Source organism: Bubalus bubalis, chromosome 21, assembly GCF_019923935.1.
Source record: "Bubalus bubalis isolate 160015118507 breed Murrah chromosome 21, NDDB_SH_1, whole genome shotgun sequence".
NCBI lineage: Eukaryota > Metazoa > Chordata > Mammalia > Artiodactyla > Bovidae > Bubalus > Bubalus bubalis.
Window position 1 is genome coordinate 4426875 of NC_059177.1, and position 26425 is coordinate 4453299.

At 40.2% G+C, this 26425-nt stretch overlaps 1 protein-coding gene across 11 annotated transcripts in view; it reads left to right on the top strand.

The window, feature by feature from the left end:
* Positions 1-26425, top strand: part of RBMS3 (RNA binding motif single stranded interacting protein 3) — an 817173-nt gene that overhangs the window by 518393 nt on the left and 272355 nt on the right. For all 11 annotated transcript variants that reach the window (XM_044934041.2, XM_044934037.2, XM_044934042.2 and 8 more), the window contains exon 6: positions 14464-14543. In XM_044934041.2, the coding sequence (XP_044789976.1) occupies positions 14464-14543 (80 nt within the window). The remainder of the gene's footprint in view (positions 1-14463; positions 14544-26425) is intronic.

The window sequence follows — 26425 nt, forward strand, 5'->3', positions numbered from 1 at the left end:
TTGCCTTTCTTTGGGATTGGAATGAAAACTGACCTTTTCCAGTCCTGTGGCCACTGCTGAGTTTTCCAAATTTGCTGACATATTGAGTGCAGCACTTTCACAGGATCATTTTTCAGGATTTGGAATAGCTCAACTGGAATACCATCACCTCCACTAGCTTTGTTCTTAGTGACATTTTCTAAGGCCCACTTGACTTCACATTCCAGGATGTCTGGCTGTAGGTCAGTGATCACACCATCAATTCCTTCTTTATCTCAATTTTGATTTTGAATTGATTGTTTTCCCATTCTCTTCACCACATTCCTTTTGAAAACATTGGTAATATATGGTGAAAAGATAAATTTAGATTATGATGCATCCAGACAAGGATGTTGCCGGGGGACAGGCAGGTATTCTGGAATAAGCAGCTCCCAGACTAAGTATGAGTAAACATTTTTCCCTTCCATTTATCTTGAAAGACACAGCCTCATGTATAATTTTGTTCCTGATTGCTTATAGTTTTACGAGGTAGCCATCAGTGTGCTGGCTGGCAACAGAGTTTCGTTCCAAATAATCTAACTGGAGATCCTGATGTAGAGGAGTCTTTACAGAGGGGTGACAGAGCTAAGGGAACTGATGAAGGGAAGGTGAGATACCCAGTGATGAACAGGAGCAAGCCTTTGCCCCCCAGAGAGAAGAAAACAGGTGGAGGCATGTGCCCCGAGTCCAGGGAGACCTAGGGCCTTGCAGGAGGGACTGCCTGGAGGCACTGTAGACAGGAAGGGATGTAACCCCTGCCAGACAGACGCGGTACCAGAGCAGAAAGGATGAACAGGACCAGCCGGACCTCTGTCTCCTCCGGGCGTCCAGTGGTGACATCAGTACAAGCCATCAAGTGACAGAGTAAAGATAATGTAGTCCATGGAAGTGCCATTTCTTTGGGGCATAGGGCAGAGCAGAGAAGACACGGGGGAGGGCTAGACAGAAACATCACTACACATGGATGAGTCCCCTTGACCCCACTGTTACAATATAAAAATGGAAAACAGCGCAAGTTCAGCAATAAATACAACCTGCTACTCCTCCTTCAGATTGGAGCCATGGCAAACTGCCTGGCTCTGTTTAGAAAAAGCAAAGTAAAAAAATAAATAAATAAAGGCAAAAAAAAAGAAAGCAACTGCTCAAACTAGAGTAACTATGCAGTCATGTTTGTTTTTTCTGACTTCATTTCTGACAACAAATATGTGGATTTTTTGATATCAACTACATATCATTTTCCCACACCAGTTATCTAGTTCTCTTACACCAACTGAGTGCCTGCTGCTGCTGCTGCTAAGTCACTTCAGTCGTGTCCGACTCTGTGTGATCCCACAGACAGCAGCCACCAGGCTCCCCCATCCCTGGGATTCTCCAGGCAAGAACACTGGAGTGGGTTGCCATTTCCTTCTCCAATGCGTGAAAGGGAAAAGTGAAAGGGAAGATGCTCAGTTGTGTCCGACTCTTAGTGACCCCATGGACTGCAGCCCACCAGGCTCCTCCATCCATGGGATTTTCCAGGCAAAGTACTGGAGTGGGGTGCCATTGCCTTCTCTGAACTGAGTGTCTAATTCATTTCCATTTTAACCCTAAGTACTCAGAGTTATCAGACCGCACAGGTTCAAGGGCTCAGTCCACAAGATGTACCCCCACTTCAAACAACCACAAATAGGGTATCAGACAATCCATATTTCTGCCCTGCCCACTACAAATTCAGGGGTTCCCTTGAAACTCCTCAGCTTGAAAATTCACTACAACTATCCACAGAACATGGGGAAACACTTAAATATTTACTTGTATTTCAGAAAATGTACAGCTCAGGAACAGCCAGAAGGAAAAGATGCATGGGCAAGAGGGAGTGGGGAGGGGAGAAGTGACTCAGAGATTCTCTGCCCTCTCTGGTGTCCCACCTTCCCAACACAGCAATGTGTCCATCAGCCCGTAAGCTCTGCAAACCCTGTTCAGTGGTGTCTATGGAGGTCTTATCACACAAACACAATTTGATTGAATCATTGACCATTGCTAGCTCGCTCAAATTCATGTGCATCGAGCCAATGATGCCATGTAACCATCTCATCCTCTGTTGTCCCCTTTTCCTCCTGCCCTCAAGCTTTCCCAGAATCAGGGTCTTTTCCAATGAGTCAGTTCTTTGCATCAGATGGCCAAAGTGTTGGAGTTTCAGCTTCAGCATCAGTCCTTAAAAGGAATATTCAGGATTGATTTCCTTTAAGATGGACCGGTTTGATCTCCTGAAGTCCAAGGGACTTTCAAGAGTCTTCTCCAACACCACAGTCCAAAAGTGTCAATTCTTCAGCGCTCAGCTTTCTTTATAGTCCAACTCTCACATCCATGCATGGCTACTGGCAAAACCATAGCTTTCACTAGACAGACTTTTGTTGGCAAAGTAATGCTCCTGCTTTTTAGTTTGCAGTCTATGTTGGTTATAGATTTTCTTCCAAGAAGCAAGCGTCTTTTAATTTCATGGCTGCAGTCACCATCTTCAGTGATTTTGGAGCCCCCCCCCCAAAATAAATTCTGTCACTGTTTCCATTGTTTCCCCATGTATTTGCCATGAAGTGATGGAACCAGATGCCATGATCTTTGTTTGCTAAATGTTGAGTTTTAAGCCAACTTTTTCACTCTCCTCTTTGATTTTCATCAAGAGGCTCTTTATTCTTCTTCACTTTCTACCTTAAGGGTGGTGTCATCTGCATATCTGAGGTTATTGATATTTCCCTTGTCAATCTTGATTCCAGTTTGTGCTTCTTCCAGCCCAGGATTTTGCATGATGTACTCTGCATATAAGTTAAATAAGCAGGGTGACAATGTACAGCCTTGACATACACCTTTCCCAATTTGGAACCAGTCCATTGTTCCATGTCCAGTACTAACTGTTGATTCTTGACCTGCATACAGATTTTTAGGAGGCAGGTAAGGTGGTATTCCCATCTCTTGAAGAATTTTCCACAGTTTGTTGTGATCCACACAGTCAAAAGCTTTGGCATAGTCAATAAAGCAGAAGTAGGTGTTCTTCTGGAACTTTGTTGCTTTTTTGATGATCCAACAGATGTTGGCAATTTGATCTCTGGTTCCTCTGCCTTTTCTAAAACCAGCTTGAACATCTGGAAGTTCACGGTTCACATACTGCTGAAGCCCGGCTTGGAGAATTTTGAGCATTACTTAGCTAGCATGTGAGATGAGTGCAATTGTGCGGTAGTTTGAGCATTCTTTGGCATTGCCTTTCTTTGGGCTTGGAATGAAAACTGACCTTTTCCAGTCCTGTGGCCACTGCTGAGTTTTCCAAATTTGCTGACATATTGAGTGCAGCACTTTCGCAGCATCATCTTTCAGGATTTGAAATAGCTCAACTGGAATTTCATCACCTCCAGTAGTTTTGTTCATAGTGATACTTCCTAAGGCCCACTTGACTTCACACTCCAGGATGTCTGGCTCTAGGGGAGTGATCACCCCATCATGGTTATCTGGGTCATAAAGATGTTTTTTGTATAGCTCTTCAGTGTATTCCTGCCACCTCTTCTTAATAGCTTCTGCTTCTTTTAGGTCCTTACCACTTCTGTCCTTTATTGTGCCCATCTTTGCATGAAATATTCCCTTGGTATCTCTAATTTTCTTAAAGAGATCTCTGCTGCTGCTGCTGCTGCTAAGTCACTTCAATCGTGTCCGACTCTGTGTGACCCCATAGACGGCAGCCCAATAGGCTCCCCCGTCCCTGGGATTCTCCAGGCAAGAACACTGGAGTGGGTTGCCATTTCCTTCTCCAGAAGAGATCTCTAGTCTTTCCCATTCTATTGTTTTCCTCTATTTCTTTGCATTGATCACTGAGGAAGGCCTTCTTATCTCTCCTTGCTATTCTTTGGAACTCTGCATTCAAATGGGTTTATCTTTCTTTTCTCATTTGCCTTTCACTTCTCTTCTTTGCACAGGTATTTGTAAGGCCTCCTCAGACAACCATTTTGCCTTTTTGCATTTATTTTTCTTGGGAATGGTCTTGATCCCTGTCTCCTGTACAATGTCACGAACCTCTGTCCATAGTTCTTCAGGTACTCTATCAGATCTAATCTCTTAAATCTATTTGTCACTTCTACTATATAATTTTAAGGGATTTGATTTAGGTTAAACATGAATGGTCTAGTGGTTTTCTCTACTTTCTTCAATTTAAGTCTGAATTTGGCAATAAGGAATTCATGATCTGAGCCCCATTCAGCTCCCAGTCTTATTTTTGCTAACAGCATAAAGCTTCTCCATCTTTGGCTGCAAAGAGTATAATCAATCTGATTTCATTGTTGATGGTTGAACTCAAAACTCTAGCCCCTCAGCCATCCCCAGACATTGAAGGATGGGCCCCAAAGCTCTAACCCTCTAATTATTGGGTCTTTCTGTTGTCCAGCCCTGTCCTAACACTATCTAGGGGTTTCACCTTGAGTCATCTTATTAACACAAACTCAGTTATGGTCAAAAGTGGTTCATTGTGAGGAGCAGAAGACATTTCTATCACTCAGGAAATCCCCAGAATTGTAGGAGTCTTATGCTAGGAATCCAGGACAGAGACCAAATTTATTTTTGCTATGCCATAGTTGCCACGCAGAAAACATCTCTTTTTTCATCTTTTCCTTTCTCTTGAAAGAGGAATGAGGCATTCAAATTTTTTGTGAATTCTCTCAATCTTTAGATGTTGAGAGTCATTTCAAATTTTTCTGAGACTCTTTGCAGCCCAAGCAAATCTATGTGAGGGCTGGATTTGGCCCGTGGTCTCCAGTTTGGGGTGACCTGATGCAGAACTTCAGAATAGTCTTTTTTAACCCTGGCTGCATACTGGGATTACCTGGGTAGTTTTGGAAAATTTGTCCCTGGATTTCACACCAAAGCAATTAAGCCAGAAACTCCAGGACTGGGTCCCAAACATTGGTATCTAGAAAAAGAAAATATAGTTCCCTAATCATTTTAAGGGATCCACAGAGGATAAGATAGTTAGATGGCATCACCAATTCAATGAATATGAGTTTGAGCAACCTCCAGGAGATAGTGAAGGACAGGGAAGCCTAGCATGCTGCAGTCCATGGCGTCATACACAAAGAGTTGGACCTGACTGAACAACTGAACAACAACTAATCGTTTTAATATACAGTCATTTTTAAAATAAGCCTTTTCAAATTTGGGAATAAATTTAGTTTTATAGAAAGAGCATACAGAAAGAGCTCTTTACAAAGAGCATACACAGGTTTTATATACCCTATATCCAGTTTTTCTCATTGTCAACACTTTGCATTACCATAACATATTTGTCAGAATTAATAAACTGACATCAGTACAGTATTATTAACTGAACTCCAGAGTTTATATGAATTTCACCCATTTTTCCACTGCTAATCCCCTTTCTGCTCCAGAATCTGGTCCCTGGCACCATCTTGCATTTGGTTGTCTTTTTCATCAGTCTACTCTGGTCTCTGACAGCCTCTCAGACTTTCCTTGTTTTCCATGAGTAGTCCCAGCAAGGTATCCTGAAAAGTGTCTCCAGACCTAGGTTTCTGCGATGTTTATTTCATGATGGGATCCATGTTATGTCTGAGTTTTGGAAAGAATACTGCAGCAATGAAGTACCCTTCTCATTATATCAGCTCAGGGTATAATTTCCATTTCTGAGAACACCTGCTCTAGTCATTGGTGGCTGCATGACATGGGGATGGCAGGACCCACCCAGCTTCAACAAGATGAAAGCAGATCAGTGCAGGAAGTCAGGAGGGATGACAGGTCAGCCATGGAGCCCCATTTCTTCCAAACAAGCCATTGGACTGAGCCTCAAGGGCCAAAGTTCCTTTGGAGACTCATCCAACAACTCGACTTTAGAGAAGTCACCACCTTCTTCCTCTGTGTCATGTAAAAGTTGATATCTGAGGCTGTTTCTAGTCCTGAATATATGTGATTTTAAAACTTCGGAGTGGGTTTTCATGAGCCAAATGTTGTCCACAGCTCCATTCCATAAGAGGAATGTGCAAGGAGCCACCAAAGTGTCAGAATTCCCTCAAAGAGAAGAGACAGGAAGGCTAGTCTGTGTACGACTTGACATTTATGACTTTTGTCTCTTAAGGATGTCAAGCACCTCAAAGGAAGAAAACAAATTGCAAAAACAGAAGGAAATTCAACTCCTTCACCCCTCTTTCTTCCTGAAACTCACTATGATTCCTTCTGTTACTAGGGTTTAAGAAGCCAATGACATAATTTGCTTTTTTCCAAAAATCTTTTCATGTTGACCCTTTCTGTAAATCTTACTGGAAGCAAAGGTGACTGGTTTGCTAAGCTATATAAAAGTCTAAGTCGCCAGTAACTTGTACAGATCTTGTGATTGCAAAACCACAAAAATTTCAAAATAGTGAAAGCCTCTCATTAACTATCGTAAACGACAGCGTGAATTTGTCTTAACTGCGTGCATAATCGTGCTTATTGCTTGAAAATAATAAACTGAGAGATTCTCCGTGGATGTGAGACAGATAGGATGAAAATGGTTTTATACTATGCTTTTCCACCTCTGTGTGTTAAGTCTGGCCCTGATATTGAAGCAGGCTCTCATCGGATGTAATCTGCCTGTGAGGATTGCATTGGCTGTGAAATAAGCACCTCTTAATAGATGTTGTTAAAAAAGAAATTTTCTCGAAGTCACAATTCGGTGGAGCATTTCAAATGAATGAAGCCAGGTTCCTAGGCACGGAGACAAGAAAGAATGTCAAACAGGACCTTTAATGTGCGTTTCTATTTAAACATCAGACCTAACAGAAAACCCTGAGGCTTTGTACCACGATTGGAGCCTTGTAGGAACCTAATTAATGCATTGACGGGTGAATGGTTGGCTGGCACTTGAACTCTTCTGAGGGATGTGAGAGGGTTCAGGTACCACCTAGAAAGAATGGATGCAGTGGCCCATCCAAAGGGGCCCTGGTCAGGTGGCTTTATCTGGCATGCTGCCTTTTCAGGCCCACTTGATAAGGCTCGGGTCAGTTTCAAGTGGAGCACATGCCAGATTGCAGATGGCTTGGGCTGGCATTTCAAATAGGCTAACAGTGAAACTGGAGAAGAAAATGGGCACATTTTCCCTAAGGTGGCCCTTCAAATGCAGTCCCTCCCCCAGAGCTCGTGGGTCTCACTCTGGACCTCTCCACTCCACAGCTCCTCAATGGTCGTCTTTGCTGGGAAGACTTTGCCTTGTTAAAATGTGCCCTGTATATAAAAATGAAATTTTCACTTCTGGGTGGTGCCACATAACGTGGTTTGACATTCAGTGCCAGCAGCTACAGAAAACAGACCTTTATTGCACTTATTCTTTCAGAGACAAGAGTCTCTAAAGACTCCTGCACACATTCACTCAGTTAAATCAGAGTGAGCACTCTGTGATGCTGTCTTGCATTCACACCAGCAGCCCCACCTGGCTTGATGGTGCTGTAAAACAGTCTCGAGGAAAGACGATCATACTAGCATCCAGAAGGGGAGATGTGAGCCTTTCAAACCAGGTGGGTGGACTGGATGAAGGCCCCTGACTTTCTTCTCTGACTTCCTCTGCAGTCCCCAAGTCTTATCACCTGGCATTAAAAAGCTCACACACAACCCCCATCCAGTTTCAGTGTTCATTTAGAATTCCATGTCATTTTCAAGAAAAAGAGGAAGGGTCTGATTTGTAGGACTCTGGCAAGCAAGCTTTAGATTCTTAACTGCCTTTTATCTAGATGGGTACCCGGAGAGAGATTGAGCAGGGAGGGGCCCTGGGGCATAAGCTTTTCATTCTGGTGCTTTCCTGGAATAAAAATTCCATAAAGTAACATCTGTAGTAATTAAGGGCTTACATTTCCTCTCCCATTCATGTCTCTGCTTGGAGGGAAGGTTATCTTCCCTAAGAGACAATGGAGAGTTGGTCCTGTGGGCAGAGAGAAAGCAGAATTTGAATTCTTTTGTTCCTAGAAATGGAAGTTTCCTACTTAAAAGAAAAAAAATAAAAATAACAAGTTGGAAGATGTGAAACATTCCCCTGGAAAGAAAACGTGAATGAGTTAGCAAAATTGTACTTAGCTGCTCCTCTAATCCAAATATCCTCTAATTTCGGGAAATCTGTTGTTGAGTTAAATAAAAATAATGTGAGAGCTGCAAGTTAAGTTTTATTGGGGGGCAAATTGAGGACAGCAGCCCAGGAACAGCACCTGAGGTAGCTCTGGGACACTGCGCCAAAGATGTAGAGGGGAAGGTATAATTGATCTTGGTGAAAGGGCAGCGTATGTTATCAAGCATACATTTTTTGCAGATTTTCCTAGTCACAAGGAGCAGTCGTCTCCATGACAGATTTCAGTGCTTTTGTAGATATGAGGAGATAGCATTGGGCTAATAACATCAATTCCTGAAGCTAACTATCTGAAGACTTAGCCTGTCCGTTTTTCTTCCAGCATAGGGCGCCTCGTTTCTGCTCTTCACCCTGAACTCCTTTCAGGGGTGTCTGAAAGTCCGCAGCTGCAGCAGCGCCTGATCTAAATCTTGTGGAGTTAGATGGCAAGTGCCAGTTTGTAGTCGACACTGTGATTAAACGTTGAACAAAATGCCATTTTTGTTTTTATTAACTAAAATTGGATATTATTAAGCTTAAAGTTTTACTTTTGCATTTGGACACAAGAGTCACTCTTCAGATGTTCTTCCAAATAACAGTATGTGGATCCACTGGGCATCTGATACATGAATATTATGTCAAGTTAATTTCCTGTGCTTTCTTGTCTTAGCAGGACCAGCTATGTAATTTGTGGGTCCTAGTGAAAATTAAAAATAGAAGGCCCCCTGGTTTAAGATGTATTGACAGTGACAGCAGACCTTTAAATCGAGTGAAGTTTTCCAGGCTCGGGGCTCCAGTAATGCAGAGTCTCATGCCCTCGACATCAGTCCTGTTCTGCTTCACCGTCTGTATCAACGCAGAAAAGTGTGCATCTTCTCTGTGTTTCCTAGGAATGTATGTACCTTCGAAAATATTCGTTTTTAAATTTGAATCATAAAATAATTTTAGAGCACCCCAGATGGAATGTGCTTTTGAAAACATCTTCAAATAGAGGTGCTATATGATCCAGCAATAAACTCCTGGGCATATATCCAGAGAAAACCACAATTCAAAAAGATACATGCACCCCAGTGTTTACTGCAGCAGTTTACAATAGCCAAGACACAGATGCCACCTGTATGTCCATTGACAGACGAAGGGGTAAAGAAGATGTGGTACATACACACAATGGAATATTACTCAGCCATAAAAAAAGAATGAAATAATGCCATTGGCAGCAACATGGATGAACCTAGAGATGGTCATACTAATTAAGGTAAGCCAGATAGAGAAAGACAAATGCAATATCACATAGAACTTAAATCTTAAAAAAATGATACAAACAAACTTATATGTAAAACAAGTCGAGTCACAGACATAGAAAACCAACGTACAGTTACAGGGGGAAATGCATAGAGGGATAAATTAGGAGTTAACAAATACACACTATTATATATAAAATAAATAAACAACAAGGTCCTACTGTGTAACACAATAAATATATGTGATATTTTCTAATAACCTATAAAAAAGAATCTGAAAAAGATTATATATACATATATACACACACATATATATATACACATACTCCCAGGGATCGAACACAGGTCTCCTGCATTGCAGGTGGATTCTTTAGGATTCTTTACCAGCTGAGCCACAAGGAAGCCCAGTAATTCTGGAGTGGGTAGCCTATCCCTTCTCCAGTGGATCTTCCCAACCTAGGAATCAAACCAGAGTCTCTTGCATCACGGGCAGATTCTTTACTAACTGAGCTATCAGAGAAGCCATATGTATACATATATTTTCTTCTTCAGTTGCTAAGTTGTGCCTGACTCTTTACAACCCCATGCAGTGCAGCATACCAGGCTTCCCTGTCCTTCCCTATCTCCTGGAGTTTGTTCAAACTCATGTCCATTGAGGCAGTGATGCCATCCAACCATCTCATCCTCTGTCATCCCCTTCTCCTCCTGTCCTCAATCTTTCCCAGCATCAGGGTCTTTTCCAATGAGTTGGCTCTTTGCATCAAGTGGCCAAAGCATTGGAGTTTCAGCATCAGTCCTTCTGATGAATATTCGGAGTTGATTTCCTTTAGGATTGACTGGTTTCATCTCCTTTAGGGTGACTCTGCATGGCATGGCTCATAGCTTCATTGTGTTACTTTTTTTTTTCCCCCTTCTGTTTGCCATGAAGTGATGGGACTGGAATCCATGATCTTAGTTTTTTGAATATAACCGAATCACTTTGCCCTGCACCGGAAACTAACACAACATTATAAATCAACTAACTTCCAAAAAATAAAAAAGTCCTTAACTTGATAACTCAAAAGCTTCTGCCTCACCTCTCAGCTTATCTCCAGGAGTTTCCCCCGTGAAACTCCATCCAGCCCCAGCGCTCTGCTCACTCTGCCCCATCTACAGGGACATGACCTTCCACCTGCCCCCCAGACTCCTGCCCTAGTTATTTCTCCAGTGGCGTTTCTGGCCTCCTGTGTACACTTCTCAGAGTTTTCCTGGCATCTGCAGTTCCTCTCACATTGGAATTCCTGTAACTGTAATAAATGTATACCTCGTTTGGAAGTTGTTTATAAATTTTTTCCCTTTTCTTGTTTACTCTACATGTGATATGATCATGAAAACACACATAATATTTGGATGCACAAAAGGTTAACAAATTGTGTCAAAGGGCTTCATTCCAAGAAAGCTCATAGGATTGATAAAATCCAGCAGAACATCCAAAATTATACACTTTGCCTTTTGGACAAATTTTATACATTTCATGCATGTTCTTTTCTATGTATGTGTGCCATTTCTTAAGTCTGTTTTTCCTCTGGTGTACCGTTCATGGGCATTAATTTCTTTTTAATAGAATTGACCCTTTAATTTTTACCTTTCCCACCCAATTTTACCAAATAATAAAGGTCAGATAGAGTTAAAATTTAGGAATGTTGCTGATACTATTCTACTTAGGAGATGGCAAGACTACTAATGTTGACAGTGTGATGTAGTGTGAGTTGGTCAGTCATGTCTGACTCTTTGCAACCCCATGGACTGTAGCCCACCAGGCTCCTCTGTCCATGGGGATTCTCCAGGCAAGAATACTGGATTGGGTTGCTCTTCCCTTCTCCAGAGGATCTTCCTGACCCAGGGATCAAACCCAGTTCTCCTGCATTGCCAGCAGATTCTTTACAGTCTGAGCTACAGAGAAGTTCTTCTTTATGTTTTAGACACCGCCATTTTAGACTGCTTCTTCCTATTCTAACTACATAGCATTCCCCCCCAAGAGATGGGAGGCCCAATTCTTTGGGGATAGGGGAGTCGAGGTCTCTCTGGCTACTTCCTGCTGAGCTGGAACAGAGAGGGGCATTGGGCCTCCCCCTCTGCTACTCTCAAACCTCAGAGTCCTTATAGTGGTGTCCATCTAAGTGTGCGTGATATTTACCGTGGTTGGGTATGGTTTTATATATCCTTGTTGAGTTGGCATGGCAAGTTGTAGCTTGTTGACCTTAACTGGAAGAACTGTATAAAAAAGATCTTCATGACCCAGAAAATCATGATGGTGTGATCACTCACCTAGAGCCAGACATCATGGAATGTGAAGTCAAGTGGGCCTTAGAAAGCATCACTACGAACAAAGCTAGTGGAGGTGATGGAATTCCAGTTGAGCTATTTCAAATTCTGAAAATGATGCCATGAAAGTGCTGCACTCAATATGCCAGCAAATTTGGAAAACTCAGCAGTGGCCACAGGACTAGAAAAGGTCAGTTTTCATTCCAATCCCAAAGAAAGGCAATGCCAAAGAATGTTCAAACGACCACACAATTGCACTCATCTCACACGCTGGTAAAGTAATGCTCAAACTTCTCCAAGCCAGGCTTCAGCAACATGTGAACCGTGAACTTCCTGATGTTCAAGCTGGTTTTAGAAAAGGCAGAGGAACCAGAGATCAAATTGCCAACCTCCGCTGGATCATGGAAGAAGCAAGAGAGTTCCAGAAAAACATCTATTTCTGCTTTATTGACTATGCCAAAGCCTTTGACTGTGTGGATCACAATAAACTGTGGGAAATTCTTCAAGAGATGGGAATACCAGACCACCTGACCTGCCTCTTGAGAAATTTGTATGCAGGTCAGGAAGCAACAGTTAGAACTGGACATGGAACAACAGACTGGTTCCATATAGAAAAAGGAGTTCATCAAAGCTGTATATTGTCACCCTGTTTGTTTAACTTATATGCAGAGTACATCATGAGAAACACTGGACTGGAAGAAACACAAGCTGGAATCAAGATTGCTGGGAGAAATATCAATAACCTCAGATATACAGATGACACCACCCTTAGAACAGAAAATGAAGAGGAACTAAAAAGCCTCTTGATGAAAGTGAAAGTGGAGAGTGAAAAAGTTGGCTTAAAGCTCAACATTCAGAAAACGAAGACCATGGCATCTGGTCCCATCACTTCATGGGAAATAGATGGGGAAACAGTGGAAACAGTGTCAGACTTTATTTTTCTGGGCTCCAAAATCACTGCAGATGGTGACTGCAGCCATGAAATTAAAAACGCTTACTCCTTGGAAGGAAAGTTATGACCAACCTAGATAGCATATCGAAAAACAGAGACACTACTTTGCCAACAAAGGTCTGTCTAGTCAAGGCTATGGTTTTTCCTGTGGTCATATATGGATGTGAGAGTTGAACTGTGAAGAAGGCTGAGTGCTGAAGAATTGATGCTTTTGAACTGTGGTGTTGGAGAAGACTCTTGAGAGTCCCTTGGACTGCAAGGAGATCCAACCAGTCCATTCTGAAGGAGATCAGCCCTGGATTTCTTTGGAAGGAATGATGATAAGGCTGAAACTCCAGTACTTGGGCCACCTTATGCGAAGACTTGACTCATTGGAAAAGACTCTGATGCTGGGAGGGATTGGGGGCAGGAGGAGAAGGGGATGACAGAGGATGAGATGGCTGGATGGCATCACTGACTCAATGGACATGAGTCTCAGTGAACTCCGGGAGTTGGTGATGGACAGGGAGGCCTGGCGTGCTGCGGTTCATGGGGTCTCAAAGAGTCGGACACGACTGAGCAACTGATCTGATCTGATCTGACCTTAACTGGAGGTCTTCTGGAATCTGAGACTGAGCTGCCTGAGCTTTCTGCTAAGTCTGTTTTTGTTGTCTCAGTTTCTAGCACGTTAGGCTTCTTGTCACTTCCACTGCATGGGTATTCCTTTGTGTTCAGTTTCTCCCATGTGAGCTTTCACCAAGTTGGGCTTTTGCTGTGCTTGGTCTCCACCTCCCTGGGACCAAGCTGAGGTTGTTTCAGCCAGGTGAAATGCAAGACACGGCACCAGATATGTCAGGGGAGTGTATAATTTCCTCGGTTCTGTTTCACTGCAGCAAAGATTTGAACCGGCGGACCAGTGTTACAGCTTTGTTACAGCTCAGTTTTATTCAGCAGCAAAGGAAAGTACAGCCTCAAGGCTGAGGGCAGGCCAGCCTCAGAGGCGATCCACCTGCTAATGTTGACAGTGTGATGGTGTGGTCCCAAGTATTGTTCATGAGCTTTTATGTGAGATGCCAAAATTTGGCAAAAGAAACCGACTCTATTGATACCTAGTATGAAAAAATAGGAGGTCATCTACAATTCAAAAGTAAGAAAGTTCAAGACCTGAGGTTTGTGTATGTTTATTTTCCTAAGACATTTGGGACCTGAAATAACTCCCTTCTGTGTCTGTCACCTCATGGATTTTCAATAAAGGTGTCATGATGTGAGCGTGAAATGGCATCATGATGACATCACTACTGTGTGAGTCTCCCCCCTTAGGCTGCCAGTTGTTGAAAGCCAGCGCACTCCCTCAGCTTGCTTTGTGCAGATTCTCAGGGTATAGCTTAGTAGCTGCAATGCAGGTGGGTGTCACCCAGGCCTCAGCTACAAGCCCACCTGAACCACTTGCTGCCACGGCAGCTCGTCTTGCTCAGCCTGGCTGGCCTCATGGTGTGAAAGGCAGTAGCTAGAACTGCCTCTCAACGTTTGCTAACTCGGACATTCAAAAGGTGTTTATTGAGCACTTTGAGGGTACGGATTAAATTGTTATACAGATTAAATAAGATGATGCCTCGGGATTATGTCTGAGTGATGACCCCACTCAGAGCCGTCCACACAGTCAGCCTTCAGTAGAGTAAGCCTTGCTCTTGGTGGCAATGGGTTTGTGGTCTTCTGTCCACTATGTGTTCATGACAACTGGTGACGATTCTGGTAAAATTCTCAAATGAAACTTGTCTAGGGTTTTCTTAATTTCCTTCTCTTTTTAATTTATTTTTCCTGGATATGTACAGCTTCATGAAAGTATATAATCCCCTGTTTACTTCTTTTCCCAGAATGGAGTCTACTGAAAAATGTGAAGTGGTAATTCAACATTTTAATGGAAAATATCTGAAAACACCACCAGGAATCCCAGGTGAGAAATGCCATAAAGTAATCATTAAATAATATCTAGGCTCATTGCTACTATCAGAATGAGTACATGGTAAGGCCCATAGTTTCCTCCCAATGGAGGAAACTTTTTGCCTTTATAAATATGTATTTTTTTTAATACTATGCAACTCATCTTTCTCAACATTACCAAAAGCTTCTTGGTGATTCATCTTTGGCCTGTCTTTTTGAATCTCTGCTGCTAATTCCTTAAAGTGAATTAGAAGGAAAATAGCAAAGAATAGTTTGAAATGCACTTGCTGTGAAGAAAGTTTGTGACTTATATCATTAATATTGGTATCCTGATTTCTACTTTGTAAAATATCTAAACAGTGAGTGACATATTGTAAAAATAATAATAATAATAGTGGAATCCATAGATTGAGACCAGTTCCCAAACAGTTCTTACCAGCCCATGACAAGAAGAATGCAGAAAGGCAGAAAGAGCATTTAGAAACTTTTATAGCAATATGACATTATCATGAAGTCTTACTGCATAACTTCATATTTTACAAAAATATCAAATGCACATTAAATTTTTTAGTACACCCATTCATCAGAGATAATCTAGGAAGCACCAGTTTAGACTACTTCAGGGCATTTCATATTTTTTGAAGGCAAAATTCTCAATATTTGACACACATCATAAGATGATATAACTTTATGCTATTAAGAATTACAATCAACACAAAAGAATTGAATATATCATATGTATCGGAATGTGAGCTAGGACTACCTTGACATGATATTAATTTTTTAAAAAATACATGAATAGTATTGTGTATTAAGTAGATTAAAATATCTTACTCATATCTCAATAAAACTGGAAGAAAAAATACATCTTACTCATGCATAAAAATATTAAATGTTGAGTGAAGTTCTGAAAGAGAATAACAGATAAGGAAATATCTGACTCATACATCTTGGTTTATTTGTTGGTTTTTTATTTTCAGTGATTCTTAGGGGAAAAATGTGACTTCTTCAGTCTTATATTTCTTCTTTTGATGATTTTATGTTGCATCTTTGTAATGTTTGCTACATTAAGTATCTACTATTTAAAACCCATGGCTAGAGTATTTAGGGTTTGAACATTTTGGTTCATTAAAATATATTGAGTTATATAGAAAATGAAGTCTGAACAAAAAAAAAAAAAAGACATAGTTTTCTGGCAGGATCAGGTTCATTTTATGACATGCTAAGTTTTGGGAAAGAAGAAAGGCCATTCGGATTGGCATTTGGACGCTCTGAAAAATCCCAAAGTACGACCCCTGGTTAATCATGAGTCAGCAGTGAAGCTGTGACTCGATTTGGTTAGTTTCCATGCGTGACATTCTCCTGAGAACTAGCTGCATTATGATCCAATTGGAGACATATGGTGTTGTTAGGAAAATAGTTAGCAGTTTTCATCTCAGCAAGTCAGCTGCCCTTGCATTTTAGGAGAAATACTTTTTCTTTTTCCCTTTAAGATAAAAGACATTTAAAGACACTCTGCTCAGACCCACCATTGAGTAAAGGACTTGCATTGTTAAAGGGTTTTCTGCTTATTCATCTCGTTTTATCCTACAGATGTCCACGTACAGAAGGCATTCAAACTAGATATGAATTACATGATTCTACTAAACAAATTCAAAAATGAGTAAACTAGGTGGAATTATTATTGGGTGAAGTTTTAATACAGGTCTCAGTTTTGTATGATTCTTCCTTTTTGGAAAAAGGCAGTGAAATCCATCTTGATGTGATTGATTTGAAATTGTTTTAGGTTAACCCATGGAATATACAGCTGACTCATGTAGTTTAATGCTAGAGACAAAGTCACTAAAAATCCCCCACATATCGGAGCATCCTTCCTTGAATAAGCAGGCTGTGGTATTAACCTCTCTAATATCATAGCTACACCCAATGGAAACATTGTGAATAGCAAGAACTCAGTTATAACTGAGTTTCTTAGTTTTATCTCATGGGACCATGAAAAACAAAATAATTATGCTAAGTTAAAAAAAAATCCTGAGAGATATAACTTTATGCTTCTGAGACTTGCCTTGAACATAATACAATTAAATATACAGTATCAATTATCATCAATACTTGAATTAACTTATTTATCCTTACTTTGGAAGTCAAATACCTTTTAATAAAGGCTTCAAATGCTAACAGAAAACATACAATTTTTTTTATTGATGTATAGTTGATTTACAATGTTGTGTTAGTTTCAGATATACAGCAAAGTGATTCAGTTACGTATCAGATCAGATCAGATCCGTCACTCAGTCGTGTCAGACTCTTTGTAACCCCATGAATTGCAGCACGCCAGGCCTCCCTGTCCATCACCAGCTCCCGGAGTTCACTCAGACTCACTATATGATATAGATTATTTATAGATTCTTTATATAGATTATATACATAGATTCTTTTCTTCATATATATATATATAGAATATTTTCCCTTATAAATTATTATAAAATATTGAATATGTTCCCTGTGCAATAGTAGGTCCTTGTTGGTTATTTTATATACAGATATACTTTTATTTATAGAGGTCTATTTTATATACAGATATAAATATATAGATATTACATATAGTGTGTATATGTTAATCCCAAACTCCTAAATTATCCTCCCCCTGCTTCTCCTTTAGTAACCCAAGTTTTTTTTCTGTGTCTGTGAGTCTGTTTATATTTTGTAAATAAGTTCATTTGTATCTTTTTTTTTCTCTTAGATTCTGCATATAAGCGATATCATATGATATTTGTCTTTCTTTGTCTGGCTTAATTCATTTAGTATTATCATTTCCAAGTCTATCCATTATATATATATATATATATATCTTTATATATATTTATCTTTATCCATTCTTTATCCATTTATCTATATCTTTATCTATATTTTTATCTGTATCCATTTGTCTATATCTTTATATCCATACATATATATATATATCTTTATCCATTCATCTTTTGATGGACATTTAGGTTGTACCCAGAGAAAACCATAATTCAAAAGGATGCATGCACCCCCCTGTGCATTGCAACACTGTTTACAATAGCTAGGACATGAAAGCAGCCTAAGGATAGATAATCTTTGATATTTATGTTTGATAGGGAACAAAATGACATAATGCAGGAAGTGGGTATTTTGGAATGCACTGCGGTAAAATGACTTGGCTAGGCTCATTAACCCTGTTATGACAAGGATAATTAAATTTGTGTGTATGGTGTTTGCCTTTCTTGGTCTTTTTGTTGCTTATTTGAAGTAGATGGTTGAGGTCTTATTTTCAGAAATTCATATCTTAATCCAATTTTCTATTCTATCTTGAGGCGTGTGAGCAGATGTCACAATGAGCCCTGATATCTGATTAGAAGTGATTCCTTTGATTGTTCAGAAGTGATGATTTTCTTCACTTTTAAAATACATTGTATCTTTAGAGAGACTGTCCTTGGTAATAAAAATCACCTATGAAGGGGACTCTTTACCGCCTCAGTGTCTATGCTGGGAGCTTTGTACTTTCTTCCTCTTTAATAAATCCTATTCGCTTGCTTCCATGAACATCTGCATGTTTGTGGATTCCATCCTTCGGGGCTGTGGACAAGAACTCTGATTCCTATCTCAAGGGCAGCCCTTAAATACTCACTGAGCTGAAATGCCACCTTCCAAAGGACCTGTGCGTTGTTCTGCTGTTGGTAGATGGAGAAAGCTGTTACCCTTCAGTCTGCTGGGGAACACAGAGCCCCACACATTCTCAGCAGGGTGGGGAAAGCCTGAAAACATGCTGGGCATCAGAAAATAATTTGTCAAAGAGAAAATGTTTCCCTCTCTCTGAAAAAAATTAAATAAAATCACCTATAATTGATCTAGCTGACTTGCAATTAAAAGTTGTTTTTTTTTTTAAGTTGTAAAAACCTCAGCATTCACTTTAAAGATTTGTCATCTTGACTTCAGAAATTTGTGGGGTTTTAGAATAGCACATGGATGGTTTCAGTACAATGCTTTAAGATTGTGTGAATGACGGACTCACAAGGGTGCAAAAAAATGATCTGGGATCTTCAGACCCTAAGACGGCTGATGAAAAAAGTGAGTCCTCCTCCCCTCCCTCTAAGCAAGAAGAGAGAAACCAGTACCATATTCATATCGCTTCCTTCTCTGTTTAGGGATGACTTGGGGAAATGTGCCATTTTCCTTCTGTGTCTCTTAACAAAGATTCCTCTTAAGCTGCAAAATTCATTGATTTCCTGAGATGATAATCTAGTTTCCAAATTCCATCCTCTGTCCTTTCTGTAGAAGAACAAGAAGAAAAGCTACTTTAGCCCAAAACTTTGACATTGATCAGGCTTTCTCTTTCTGAGTTCCTCCTAATTGTTCACGAGAGACCTAATTTTAATGAATATATCATGGATCTCTACTGCCTATCACAACCTCCCAGAACTAGCTCTGTTCACTATAAATTACAACATTGTCCCCAAGTTTTGGCTAGTTGGAACAATGAAGCTAGATATACATGCAAAAAAATTCTAATTATTTAAATTCTGGCATTTGAAGTACAGGAAATTAATATTACCAGTTGGTGGGAAGGAGCAGCCCAAGCTGTATCAAAAAGCAACAGTCTTCTCCCATTTAGCAAATGAAGCAACTGACAAACAACTAATCTCAAGAATATACAAGCAACTCCTACAGCTCAACTCCAGAAAAATAAATGACCCAATCAAAAAATGGGCCAAAGAACTAAATAGACATTTCTCCAAAGAAGACATACAGATGGCTAACAAACACATGAAAAGATGCTCAACATCACTCATTATCAGAGAAATGCAAATCAAAACCACTACGAGGTACCATTTCACACCAGTCAGAATGGCTGCGATCCAAAAGTCTACAAGTAATAAATGCTGGAGAGGGTGTGGGGAAAAGGGAACCCTCTTCCACTGTTGGTGGGAATGCAAACTAGTACAGCCACTATGGAGAACAGTGTGGAGATTCCTTAAAAAACTGGAAATAGAACTGCCTTATGATCCAGCAATCCCACTGCTGGGCATACACACTGAGGAAACCAGAAAGGAAAGAGACACGTGTACCCCAATGTTCATCGCAGCACTGTTTATAATAGCCAGGACATGGAAGCAACCTAGATGTCCATCAGCAGATGAATGGATAAGAAAGCTGTGGTACATATACACAATGGAGTATTACTCAGCCATTAAAAAGAATACGTTTGAATCAGTTCTAATGAGGTGGATGAAACTGGAGCCTATTATACAGAGTGAAGTAAGCCAGAAAGAAAAACACCAATACAGTATACTAACGCATATATATGGAATTTAGAAAGATGGTAACAATAACCCTGTGTACGAGACAGCAAAAGAGATACTGATGCATAGATCAGTCTTATGGACTCTGTGGGAGAGGGAGAGGGTGGAAAGATTTGGGAGAATGGCATTGAAACATGTAAAATATCATGTATGAAACGAGTTGCCAGTCCAGGTTCGATGCACAATACTGGATGCTTGGGGCTGGTGCACTGGGATGACCCAGAGGGATGGTATGGGGAGGGAGGAGGGAGGAGGGTTCAGGATGGGGAACACATGTATACCTGTGGCAGATTCATTTTGATATTTGGCAAAACTAATAAAATTATGTAAAGTTTAAAAATAAAATAAAATTCAAAAAAAATAATAAAGCTATAAACATAAAAAAAGAAAAAAAGCAACAGTCATGTTACTGCTCTTAAGAAAGGGATCATCCAGTATTTTCTCGCTCCTCTAGAGGGAAAAGAAAACAGTTTTCCATAAACTTCACATGTCTTGCATATCGATCTTGATGTTTTGCAGACAAAGTAAAGCATCATTAGTTGCATGCTCACCTAACCTCAGACATTTCTTTGTCCCAAAACAAATTGCTCAGCAATCCTGTACAGCTCCAGTTCAGTTCAGTTCAGTCACTCAGTCGTGTCTGACTCTTTTCAACCCCATGGACTGCAGCATGATAGGCCTCCCTGTCCATCACCAATTCCTGGAGTTTACTCAAATTCATGTCCATTGAGTCGGTGATGCCATCCAACCATCTCATCCTCTGCTGTCCCCTTATCCTCCTGCCTTCAATCTTTCCCAGAAAAAAGGTATTTTCCAATGAGTCAGTTCTTCATATCAGGTGGCCAAAGTATTAGAGTTTCAGCTTCAGAATCAGTCCTTCCAATGAATATTCAGGACTTATTTCCTTTAGGATGGACTGGTTGGATCTCCTTGCTGTCCAAGGGATTCTCAAGAGTCTTCTCCAACACCACAGTTCGAAACCATCAATTCTTCAGCGCTCAGCTTTCTTTATAGTCCAACTCTTACATCCATATATGACTACTGGAAAAACCATAGCTTTGACTAGATGGACCTTTGTTGGCAAAGTAATGTCTCTGCTTTTGAATATGCTGTCTAGGTTGGTCATAACTTTTCTTCCAAGGAGTAAGCGTCTTTTAATTTCATGGCTGCAGTCACCATCTGCAGTGATTTGGGAGCCCAAAATAATAAAGTCTGTCACTGTTTCCATTGTTTCCCCATCTATTTGCCATGAAGTGATGGGACCAGATGTCATGATCTTTGTTTTCTGAATATTGAGTTTTAAGCCAACTTTTACACTCTCCTCTTTCACTTTCATCAAGAGGCTCTTTAATTCTTCCTCACTTTCTGCCAAAAGGGTGGTGTCATCTGCATATCTGAGGTTATTGATATTTCCCCCAGCAATCTTGATTCCAGTTTTTGCTTCCTCCAGCACAGCGTTTCTCATGTTGTACTCTGCATATAAGTTAAATAAGCAGAGTGACAATATACAGCCTTGACATACTTATTTCCCAATTTGGAATCAGTCTGTTGTTCCATGTCCAGTTCTAACTGTTGCTTCCTGATCTGCATACAGATTTCTCAGGAGGCAGGTAAGGTGGTCTGGTATTCCCATCTCTTGAGGAATTTTCCAGTTTCTTGCGATCCACACAGTCAAAGGCTTTGGCATAGACAATGAAGCAGAAGTAGATTTTTTTTGGAACTTTGTTGCTTTTGTGATGATCCAACAGATGTTGGTAATTTGATCTCTGGTTCCTCTGCCTTTTCTAAAACCAGCTTGAACATCAGAAGTTCATGGTTCACGTATTGCTAAAGCCTGGCTTGGAGAATTTTGAGCATTACTTTACTAGCATGTGAGATGAGTGCAATTGTGCAGTAGTTTGAGCATTCTTTGGCATTGCCTTTCTTTGGGATTGGAATGAAAACTGACCTTTTCCAGTCCTGTGGCCACTGCTGAGTTTTCCAAATTTGCTGACATATTGAGTGCAGCACTTTCACAGCATCATCTTTTCAGATTTTAAATAGCTCAACTGGAATTCCATCACCTCCACTAGCTTTGTTCGTAGTGATGTTTCCTAAGGCCCACTTGACTTCACATTCCAGGGTATCTGGCTCTAGGTGAGTGATCACACCATGATAATTATCTGGGTCATGAACATCTTTTTCATATAGTTCTTCTGTGTATTCTTGTCACCTCTTCTTAATATTTTCTGCTTCTGTTCAGTCCATACCATTTCTGTCCTTTATTGAGCCCACCTTTGCATGAAAAGTTCTCTTTGTATCTGTAATTTTCTTGAAGAGATCTCTAGTCTTTCCCATTCTATTGTTTTCCTCTATTTCTTTGCTTTGACCACTGAGGAAGGCTTCCTTATCTCTCCTTGCTATTCTTTGGAACTCTGCATTCCAATTTCTAACCCCTGGTAAAAGCAAAGTGTAAGTTCCCAGGCACTTCAGGCATCTGCAGGGCATGAAATAGAAAGGCTCAAGTTCAAAGAGGCTGGGGAGCAGAGGGCAGCAGTGCCTAGAAAAGGCTTCCATATATAATGACATGTGTTTTCAGGCTGGTTTGAGGAGGGAAAATCGCATTTTGCTTTCAAATTAGACTTTTGCCCATAAGCACATGTACTGGTCAGTAGAACAGTTTCCAGAAAACAGTGGAATAACCAACTCTCTTTTCGTATGATTTATTTCTCTTTGTTAATCCCACCTGAAGTCCAAGAATTAGGGAAGGATTGAGAGAGACTGCACTCTATTTTGGGATCTTTTTATTTTAGCAGGTCTTCTGATGAACAGAAATTGGGACAAATATTTACATACCAGAGGAATCTTATTTTCCTACTCAATAAAATAAAATGATGTGCCTTTTTAATCCTTTGACAGATAATTTTTCTATTTTATGTTTATGCAAATAAAAACCCTGTAGGATTTTAGGGAGTATGTAAGGCAAAATATTTACAATATGATAATTTTTTAAATAAAATGAAAAAAAATTAATGTTGTTTATGTAAATTTGAAACTTCCTCCAGAGTAAAATATCAAAAATGTACTAAAATGAAATTTAGATTACAAATCTGAATATGTGAGCAATAGACCCACACATGTTTATCAGGGAAAATGTTTTATCATGAAAACACTAACCAATGTTTTCTCAGTGGTGCCAGTCTGATAAGTCACAAATGCAGCTATAATTGAATAAAAGGCAGCAAATAGAAAAAATATTATGTACAATTTAGTAAAAATATATCTCTATGTTTCTACTCATGAGTAACGTTGCCTAACTTTTGAGTTATTCCTCTTTGTGAAACTGAAACATCACCTGCATAATATACTTTGCGAACACCACGACCCCCAACTGGCTGTTGGCTTAGATTTCTCATCAATAAAAAGGATGTTTGCAATACTTAAGAAACGAATTTCTGCTGAGTGCCTCATCTTTAATGTTTGTGATGCCTTCTAGATTATTTCTATCTACCAAACACACAGTTGTTTCATGGTGAAACACTGCTGGAACATTATTAGTGAATTTCATACAACAAGCTTAATTGAGACCTGTGAATTGAGGCTGTGAATCCTATGTTCTTGGCCAGTCATCTCTCAACCTTTCTATGGCGCCACACCTGATACTGCAGAGGTATCTGGGGAGTTGGTAACTAGTAAGAGAGAGAATAAAGGAGACAGATGATTACATTTTGAAATCTGGATAATGAGAGACCAGACAGAGAAATACAGGGGACCATCTTCAGGAGATTAAGAGTGGTTGGAATGGGTTTTGTGCACCAAACTGCAACACTCCTCCTCTGTGATCATAGCTGTGAAAGAGGGGTGCCTCCAGGAAGCATCCCATGTCAAGGATCCACCAAATCTCTCTACTTCTATAACTCACGGCAAAATCTATAAAATCTTACTCAGCCTGATATAGGTATTTCACTCCCTTAGACATCTGTCCATCAAAAGAATGTGAGAATCAGCAGATTCTAGGAGTTTCTCGTGGTGATGACAAGCTCAGTGGTGCAACTTTTATTGGTTTTTCTTTCTTCCCTGACTTTCTCTTCCTTTTCTGTTATGTCTCTACTTCCTGGCATCAGCTCTCAATTAATCTATCTTGTTCCAGACTCTGATTTGGGGGAATTCAAATTAAGGATGGTGATCCAGTAATTGTGAAATTGTTTGTTTTTAATTTTATTTAATTATTTTTTATTTAAAAAAAAAAAGGTTTTTTGTTTTGTTTTTGTTTTTGTTTTTTTGCCACACTGTGAAGCATGTAGGATATTAGTTCCCCAACCAGGGATCAAACCAAGTACCCCCTACACTGGGAACATGCAGTCTTAACTACTGGACCACCAGAGAAGTCTGGAAAATTATGTTTTGATTTAAAACTTCTGGCCACAAGGAAGCCCAGAGGAAGAAAGTAGATATAGCTAAAATGGTAAAGTGAATTTCATGGACCAAACACATTGTTTTCATTACTCTTAAACATTTGTAGCAGTATTTGTGAACAATATATTAGGGATGATAAAAATGAATATTAGTGATCATAGACAGATGGTAGTCAGAGTTTAAATTCAGAAAGAGAAATCTGCAACACAGTAATGATGAAGTGCCATCATGACATGGTTGATCTTGGAACAACTGATGATGTGAAGAGGTTGATTGGTGACAAAAATGGGGAGAGAAAGAAGGGCCAGGAAATTGTCATAATGCGAGCAAAATGAAGGTGAGGGATGGGCACGGGAAATCATGCCACAGAGAAAATAACCCGTGAAGATTTGGTCTTAGATAAAGGTAGTGTGGTGGGCATTATTAATGGGTCCAGTGTGGGGATGTCTGGAGTTGACGAAAGTGAAATGGAGATGATCTTTAGCTGAACAATGGGCGGCTTCCAATTAGTACTTTGGAAGGTTTTCATCAATGTTGTAGACTCCCTTACTAGCCCTCACTCTTCCCTTCATCTTCCCTAAATTTCCAATCTTCACAGGAGAAGGTTAGGGAAGGTGAAGTGTACTAGAGTGATTTTTTATTTATGCATTTGATTCTGAGTATTTAATATCAGGATTTTGTTTAGAAGTTTTGTTTGTTTTTATGTTGTTGTTTCTTCAGGTGCTACTATTTAGCTCAGTGTCCATTCTCAACGGGCTTCCCTGGTGGATCAGCTGGTAAACCACCCACCTATAGTGCCGGAGACCTGGGTTCGATCCCTGGGTTGGGAAGATCTCCTAGAGAAAGGAAAGGCTACCCACTCCAGTGTTCTCACCTGGAGAATTTCAGTAAATGTTATTTGAAACTGATACACAATTCCATGAATTGAACAGCCCTTGTACTTATACTTGCTGTTAATGAAATTCCTGAGGGGTTTGGGGGGATGCCTGCTTTCTCTGTCATCAGCAAACTTGGAGGAAAACATTGAGAGAAACATTTATATCTTTTTTTAATTTTTGACAAAAATTCTCACATTTCTGTTTCTAAATACATGTGTAAGAGGTGTGGGTTCAATCCCTGGGTCAAGAAGATCCCCTGGAGGAGGGCATGGCAGTCCACTCCAGTATTCTTGCTCAGACAATCCAATGGACCAGGAAGACTTAGCAGGCTACAGCCCATGGAGTCTCGGAGTTGGACACAACTGAAGCATCTTAGTACGCGTGCACATATACATGATAGTCGCTCAGTTGTGTTTATCTCTTTATAACCCCATGCTCAATAGCCTGCCAAGCTCTTGTGTCCATGGGATTCCTCAGGCAAGGATACTGGAGTTAGTAACCATTCCATTCCCCTGAGGATGTTCCCAACTTAGGGATGGAACCTGGGTCTCCTATATTGCAGGCAGATTCTCTACCATCTGAGCCAAGGAAGCCCATATGTGTGTACACACACATACACACACACAGAACAAGTGCTAAATATTCAAAAGGAAAAAAAAACAGTTTGATTGAGAAAGATTCTAGTTACTTCTTGGGAAGTCTCATTTTTCCAAAACTGCTTTTCAGTGTGTTTTGCTGACAATCATATTGTTATTTCTTTAAAGAGCTTATTCTTGGATGGGACACTGATGAATTCTGCTTTTTGAGATGGGTACTGTCCTTGCCTAATTTACCTTAATAGTGTCTAGCTCTTAACTCCTTGTCGCTGGATCTAGATAGGTTCTATTACTCTGCTGTACTTTGCACTCCTTTTTTATTGTCTGCACATAAAAAGGTGAATATCGTGAGAACAGACAGACAGGGGTTTATTGGTCTGCACTTTCATCTCTTTGGCATAATGTTGCTCCTCTCTCTAGGGGAAGTGTGACAGGGGTTTATTAGGTCTACTGTGATAGAGTGGTATAATACAGTCTGTAATGTTTAATCAGTGAGGTATGGTCAGTATGTCTTGCTGACCATACGTTCTCTATAATTCTGTGTAAGTACCACTGAGTAGTAGCATAATTTATTCAGAGTCTACAGAACAAATTCTGGCTCCAGAATCTGACTGAAGTAATCATAATGTCATGGAACTAAGAAGAAGGATAAACAGGTTTTCTATGCACCTCCAGAATCACAGACCATCTTCATCTATT